This window comes from Monodon monoceros, unplaced genomic scaffold, assembly GCF_005190385.1.
Source record: "Monodon monoceros isolate NGI ecotype Baffin Bay Population unplaced genomic scaffold, NGI_Narwhal_1 Super_Scaffold_12, whole genome shotgun sequence".
NCBI lineage: Eukaryota > Metazoa > Chordata > Mammalia > Artiodactyla > Monodontidae > Monodon > Monodon monoceros.
In genome coordinates this window covers 116,590,415-116,597,517 of record NW_021703768.1, presented here as the reverse complement: position 1 = coordinate 116,597,517, position 7,103 = coordinate 116,590,415, and the positions used below count along the sequence as shown (strand labels likewise).

The following is a 7,103-nucleotide window of genomic DNA, read 5'->3' as shown; positions in this document are numbered from 1 at the left end:
GCTGGTCATTGGGCTGCTGACTTGACCTGCAGAGTGAGTGCAACTGGCTGGCTGGATGCTAAGGACAGGGTGCTGCTGGAGCACAGGGAACACCTGACCCCAACGTGAGGGGATGGCTGAGGGAGGGATGCTTAGAACGTGGTCCTCTTGTTTTTCTATTCAGAATAACAATAATGTTTGTAAGGTCTCCCTGAAAGATGTAAGGAGTCCCATCTGCATCCGGAGCCCTGAGGAGGGAGAGGCATGTAGAGGATTCAGTCTACAGAGGGTGGGCGGCCGGTGGGCCGAGATATAGGGCTCAATGAAACAGAGTTACACTCCAAGAAAACCTCCAGGTGGTGTACGGAGGGACCGATGGATCCCCACGGAGGGGAAGAGAGGGGGCACGGGGCCAGGTTGCCATCGCTGGCTTTTGGGCACAGGTCCTGGAGGAGACCACAGTGGCCCTAGCCCAGGCCACGAGGAGCCCGGGCGCAGGCGCGGCTGTTTCAGCCTTACATCCTCAACTGGGCTGCCGGGCTGAGCAGGGCCTCTGGAGCCAGTCCCAATCTGTTTCCTTCTATTCTTTGACAGGAAGCTCTGGAGAGTCAGCCCCCACCCCCATCCCGCCCCAGCACTCCCTCTCTCTTTTCCACTATGGACAGAACCTCCGCACAGAGGCTGCCTGCCTGCCGCCGACCCAGCTGACATGGGGAGCGTCGGAGAAACGCAGCTGTGCTGGGCCATCCTGGGCTTCCTCCTGCTCCAAGGTAAGAGGCACCTGCCACTGTCCTTCAGCAGCTCCTCTCCTGCGGCCGGCAGTCCTGGGCGCCTGTCTCTCCGTCAGGACACACACCACACAGGCTCTGCATCCAGGGCTTCGCTCACCCGGAGGGAAATTCCAGAGCCTTTTTGTGAAGGGGACCACTTGGCTTGGGAGCTGGTCATTCCCAGGCAGCGGTAAAATAGAGGTATGGTTAGACTCTTTTGTGGGACATTTTCCAGGGTGAACTGGGGCCCCCGGAGAGGCTGGCCCCCTGAAATGTGGGAGGTGACTGTCTTGGTGTGAGGCTGAGGCTGGAAAGCTCCTTCCAGGGTGTCCTAGCACAAAACTGTCTGTACCTTGGCTTTACAGGTGATCTTTTTTCTTCTTTCATATGAGGAGTAACAACCTGGGATTTCCAAATATTGACTTTATGCTCAAATCACAGCAAGAGGGACTCAGGTTAGATACAAAGAACCATTTGCCAAAGAAGATGTACACATTTCATCTAGGAGGCCAGATGAAATGACCCCCAGAGGAAATGACTTGGGAACAACACCTCTCAGATAGAGCTCTGCTAGCTGATGAGTTGTGAAGCAGCTCATAAGGGGTCCTCTAATTAGGGAGCGGTTTCTGGGAAACATGAGAAATCCAGGAGATTCTGACTCACAGGGCAGAAACTTCCCTTCGGTCATCCCTTCCCCACCCCCACCTCACCCTCCACAGGTCCTCTGTGGAGGATTTATGAGCATGTGCTCAAAGCGGCAGAAGGGGGTTCAAGAGTATTTGGATGGGGAGGGAGGATGGCGGTTTCTTGGCGGTGGGTGAGAGGGCCCAAGTTCCCCAACGCTCTGTCTCCTGGAGAGGTCAGACATTTTTCTAAAAGCCCAAGGACTGGGGATAAAACTCTGATTGTCCCATTCCTATTCCCCCACCCCCTCCCGGGAGGATAGAGTCACACATCTGATCTGGGGCTGGGGGACTAGGCTATCGTAGAAACCTCAGAAATGGCAGAGGAGCAGATTAAAAGGTGAGACCCACAAGGGGACATTTTCACAAACCTAGGCTTGTCCCAGCTTCCCTACCTGCCATCCTGTCCCAGCCAAGCCCCAGGGTTAGGAATGTCCTGAGTGATTCTACCTGAGCTACAATCACCCTTGAGTATCCTAGCCGCTCATCCCAGGATCTCACAGTCCTCGCTGTTTCCTTCTCTTGGTGGACTGGGGAATCTTTTTGAGGATATTCAGGCCCACAAAGAGACGTGACTGTGGAGACACAGATTCAGGGTAGACTTGAAACTTGGAGGATTGGAGAGAAGGGGGCAAAATTTTAAATGTTTAGAATTTCTTGAGCATGAACTGTCAGGCCCTGTGTTAAGTACTTTATGTGCCTTTTCTTATCCTCACAATGACTTTTGGGCACTAAAATCACTTGCATTTTAAAGAAGAGAAAACTGAGGCCCAGGTCAGACAGTAAGCAACAGAGTCAGGGCTTGAACTCAAGACCGCCAGACTCCTAAATCTATGAGTTTAACTACTAAACTACGCTGCTGAGGGAAACAGTGTGGTGGTGTCGAAGAGAGAGGCTGGCAGGGAGTGAAGCAGGTAGGGATTAGGGAGGGGAGACGGGAAAGTAAGATATCCCTGTGCCTAGTGGTCAGAGGCAGACCGGCCTATAGAAGCAGATGCTCCCCAAGTCCCTCCTCTACTCACAGAGGAATCCACTGTTGACAAAGTGTTCCGGTAGGGGGAGGGGAGACAGGAGACAAAGAGAGAGCAGGCCACTGGGACTCAGAGCTTGTGACTTTGGAACTCCTTCTAAGACACTAGTTTTGCTTCTAGATAAACGCAGGAAGGCAGTGAACTGTGCCTTCCCACCAAAAACTAGTTATCACCTTATAGAACAAAGATGGTACCTTAGATATACTTGATCAATAACTGATAGATTTTTTTTTTTAAGACATGCCTCAGATTGAAAAATGTTCACCCAGGGTGATTCCCCAGCTGGGAAGAGTTCTCTCTACGCTGGGGCACCTAGAGGTTTTAACTCCCCTCTTGACGGCCCCGCCCAAGGAGGGAATGGGGCTATGAGAGATGGTGACCTGGAAAAACACAGCCCTGGCTTTGGGCAAGCTTGGGCTTGGAAGCAATTAATTCCACACTATCCAAGTGATAGCACCATGGAGGAAGGCAGTGGCTGAAGAAAATAAACTAGTGGGCTGTCCCAGGCTGGGCAGGTCCCTTGCCCTCAGCAGCCTCTGTTCACCGGGGCCTGGGCCCCCAGCCCAACTAGTGGAGGACGGGAACCCAGCTGGGCGGCTCCACTTCCCCACGTTGTTTTCCTTTCACATTGTTCACAGGTTTCAAGGATGATTTCATTGTGGAAAATGAGCAAACACAACCTGACCTTTCAGATCCCACACACACAGGGGACACGTATATGGACACACAGCACACATGCACATCTGCCTGGAGGTCCGCAGGCACACTCATGCACACACACAAAGGAGAACGAGGCCTTGTGACTGGGGCCTCCTGATAATTGCCTCTTCCCTGGGTTTGGCTAACAGTGACCATTTCTGAAGTAGCCTCTACCTGTTAGAGTAAACTGGTGGCTCGTTCTAGAATTTCCTTGCCTCCTGTATGTACCTCAGAACTTGCTTCCTGTGTAGGCCCTTACCTCCAGCTGGAGGGGCAGAGAGACAGCCCAGGTACCAGCCCCAATCCCTCACCTCATCTTATTCACCACATCTTTCCATCCCCTTCCCTTGGGGCAAGACCAGGATGACAGTATTCACAGAAAAGGGGTGGCTCCATGGTAGTGTAGTGAGAACATTAGCTAGAGAGCTGGAGTTCTGGGTCTTTGTCTAGACGTGGCAGGTCACTGGCCCTCTGTCCTTGGACGTATCACTACTTTGGAATAACCTTCCCCTGCCCTTGTGTCAGGTTGGTATATAACCCATGTGGGACTGAAGAGACAGGAAAGGACTCTAGGACAATGAACGATGAGGTGGTGGTGATGGTGTGATTGAGTCACAGTCTCAGAGGAAGCCAGCGCCGTGAGCTGGAGTCACATCCTCTAGCCTACTGCCAAGGGTGTCTGCCTTCTTGCGTGGGAGGCTGGAAGCCAAAAGGCCTGGGTTCTTCTCCGGGGAGGCTCACCAAGCTAGTCTACGTGTTCTGCTTTCTCTTGCAGGCCACAACTCCCAGCCTGCGACAACTAGCCCTCAGGGTAAGACCAAAGACACAGGGCCTACTCCAGCATTCTGGCCTGGGAGCTGAGGAAAAGTGGAAAGAGCTCCAGGAAAGAGTGCCTGTTTGGCACTAATCTTTCACATGCCTTGAGAGAGGAGAGAGATGACAGGTTGCGGTGTGGGGTGGGGGAGGAAGAAAGACTAGAAAACACCAGCTTAGCAAAGGAGAGAGGCAGATGGAGCAATAGGAGGCAGCGGACCCTCAGTCTCAGATGATCTGTTTCAGGAAACTTCAGCAGTCATAGTCCAACCACAGAGCCAACTTCCCCCCAGACAGGTGAGTGAGTGTGGTTGCCTAGGGGCCAAGCCCTGTCCCTTGCCCAGCTCTTTAGATCTGCTTGGAGCCCAAGGGTTCTTGGGTGGGCTAGGGAGTGTGGTGTCACCAAACCTGCCCCACCTCCAGCTGCCCTCCACTTGTACTTGCAGGAGACGGTCCTTCCGCAGAGCCCAACTACTCCAGCCCTCTGTCCAGCACCAGCATCCCAGGTACTCTGCCACTCAGATTACAGATGCCATCCAGGGAGGGTCCAGCGAGGAGGCAGACACAGTTTCTGCTCTAAAGGACAATACAGATAAGTGGAGGACCAGACAAGCAAATAGGACCTCATATTGACAGTTACAAAGCAGGGTGAGAAGGGCCATGATGAGCGTAAGCCGAAGGTGCTATGGGAACCCGGGCAACATTAGCCACTTCAGACTTGGGGGCCAGACATCCCAGAGTGAGTGATCTCTGAAGCTGAGGCCCAAAAAGGAGTTAATCAGATGAAGACTGTGGGGTGGAGGGTGGTAGGGCATATCCCAGGGAGAGGGAACTGCAAAGGTAAAAGCCCAGAGGAACGGAAGGCAGATTTGGGGCTAAAGAGCTTCCCTGCGCACATGCTGGTTGAGGCCCTAAGCAAGCCACGCATGCTTCCTAATCTGAAGCAGCTCCAGAGAAGCCCTCACAGGTCTCCATGGAAGCCAGTAAACCCATGACTCTGAGTTCAAGCACCATGGCCAGTCACCCCTGTCCTTGCTGGGACTGACTTGGTCCCAGCCACAGAAGCACACGTTAGGACTCCATGAGTACCTGGGACTGGGGGTGAAAAACCCTGGGTCATGTCAGACTGGGTTCCTTCTTCCCGCCTCGGGAAGCCCAGGTCCTGCCCCACAGTGAGGGTTCTCAAGGCCAGGATCCACACCAGTGGTACCCTGCTCTGGGAGAGAAGTAGAGAGGCTTGGGGTTGGGGGGAAGTGGAGACAGGAACTGGTCTCAGTGAAGGTTAAAGGAGCCTGGACTCAGGACTGATAAAGACATAGAACGGGTAAGCCGAGGGTAGGAGAACCCAAAATGTTGGAAAGGGAAGCAGAAAAGGCGGGAAAGGGCTACACGCTTCTCAGGGCAGGTTGGCCTTCACCCAGCAGCATGGGAGAAAACTAGGAGGGGGTGGACACCCTCCATCTGGGCCCTCCTGTTTCATGGTGCAGGCACAGGTGTCCCAAGCAGCGGCAAGAGCAGTGACAGTACAAGCAGAGGTACGTCCTGTCTGTGCTCACAGTGAAGAGCACCCTGACCCTTTCTCTCATCCCAGCCCTCGGCTCTGGGGCTTTTCTACACTTCCAGACTTATTTAGGAGTTGGGTGAGGATAAGGAAGCGGAATAGCAATCAGGCCTGCAGTAAATGTGTTGAAGTGGGGCAGAGATGGGCGACCATACCGTTTTTTAAGAGCACCAGAAACTTGTGCCCATTAACTGGCAGCCTGGCTTGTTAGGTCAGTGCCTGGGGACAAACATCTGATGCCCTTCCTTCCTTCCGCCTCAACCTTTGGCAAAACACAGATGGCTCCCCCTTGCCCGGTCTGGCTCCCTATCTCTGCAGCATAAATCCCTTTCCTCTGGACCCCACGGGTGTGGTGGGAAGAGCATAAAGAGAGAAGCATCCTGAATTTTCTGAAGTCCTCTGGAACTAGGAACACGAGCAACCAGCAATGCTCTTCACGTGATCCCACATCACCCAGTTCTGAAGGGTGGGAGGAAGTCTTTTTGGTAGGGCATGAGTTCTCTCTGCAGTCCTCTAAATGGGGGAAGTGGGAGGGGACCAGCTTTCTCATATAGACCGCATCAGTCCCTTCGCTGATACCCCCATCCCTACTCCCTTTTAGACACCTCTCACAATGTTACGTCCAAATTACCCACCATGAATTTGAGGACGAGAGAAGACTCGACCATCCTGCCCAGCCCCACGTCAGAGACGGTGCTCACTGTGGCTGCATTCGGTGAGAGGGAGGAGAAGGTGGGGGGTGGCAGGGGACCTCACGCCTGAGCTGACTTGGACTCTAGCACTCAAGTTCAAATCTTGTCCATTTGGTTTAGGAGGGTTTGGCTGATGAGGAAGATGCTGGTGGGAAGGAGCCTCCGCTGGCCCTCCCCTCCGCTCTTCTGGACTCCGATGGGCTCCATGTTCTTAAGGGAGGGTGGGGCAGGGCTGTGGAGCCAGAAGAAGGTGGCTGAGAGCTCATTCATTCAACAGAGAAGGGGAATTAACTTTCCTCCCAGAGCCTGTCTACACAGCACTTAGCTAGGAAGGGCATTTGGACTCCTGCTGCCCTCTTCTGCCCTGTCCTCTGCTTCTCCTTCACCCCATCCTCTTCCCTATTCAGGTGTTATCAGCTTCATTGCCATCCTGGTGGTTGTGGTGATCGTCCTGGTCAGTGTGGTCAGTCTAAGGTTTAAGTGTCGGAAGAACAAGGAGTCTGAAGGTACATGCCCTGACCCTCAGGGCCCCCTTTGCCTCTCTTTGATGAGGGACCCAGAGCTAGATTCTGGAACTGACACCCAACCTGGAGTTGAGGGAAGGAATGGCACCACTAGGGGAAATGGGAGGGTCCACTGGGTGGGCTTTGAGGGGCAGCTTCGGCTTCTGAGTTACAGCCTGTGACCTCCAATCTGTGCCTTTGGATTTTTACAGATCCCCAGAAACCTGGGAGTTCGGGGCTCTCTGAAAGGTAAGAGGTATAAGGGAAGAATCATCTACTGACCTCTTACTCCCCCATTCCAAGAGGGACCAACACTTCCTGCCTTCACACACACACACACACACACACACACACACACACACACACACACAC

General features: G+C 53.5%; 1 protein-coding gene across 4 annotated transcripts in view; it reads left to right on the top strand.

Moving 5' to 3' along the window:
* The first annotated feature begins 604 nt into the window (after positions 1–604).
* ECSCR (endothelial cell surface expressed chemotaxis and apoptosis regulator) overlaps positions 605–7,103 on the top strand; it is a 7,871-nt gene continuing 1,372 nt past the window's right edge. Inside the window, exons 1-8 of one of the 4 annotated variants that reach the window (XM_029215653.1) lie at positions 605–749; positions 3,938–3,973; positions 4,222–4,272; positions 4,422–4,481; positions 5,463–5,510; positions 6,138–6,251; positions 6,636–6,734; positions 6,944–6,980. In XM_029215653.1, the coding sequence (XP_029071486.1) occupies positions 689–749; positions 3,938–3,973; positions 4,222–4,272; positions 4,422–4,481; positions 5,463–5,510; positions 6,138–6,251; positions 6,636–6,734; positions 6,944–6,980 (506 nt within the window). In that variant the 5' untranslated portion in view covers positions 605–688. The remainder of the gene's footprint in view (positions 750–3,937; positions 3,974–4,221; positions 4,273–4,421; positions 4,482–5,462; positions 5,511–6,137; positions 6,252–6,635; positions 6,735–6,943; positions 6,981–7,103) is intronic. The other 3 variants (XM_029215655.1, XM_029215654.1, XM_029215656.1) reach the window with 3 other exon arrangements.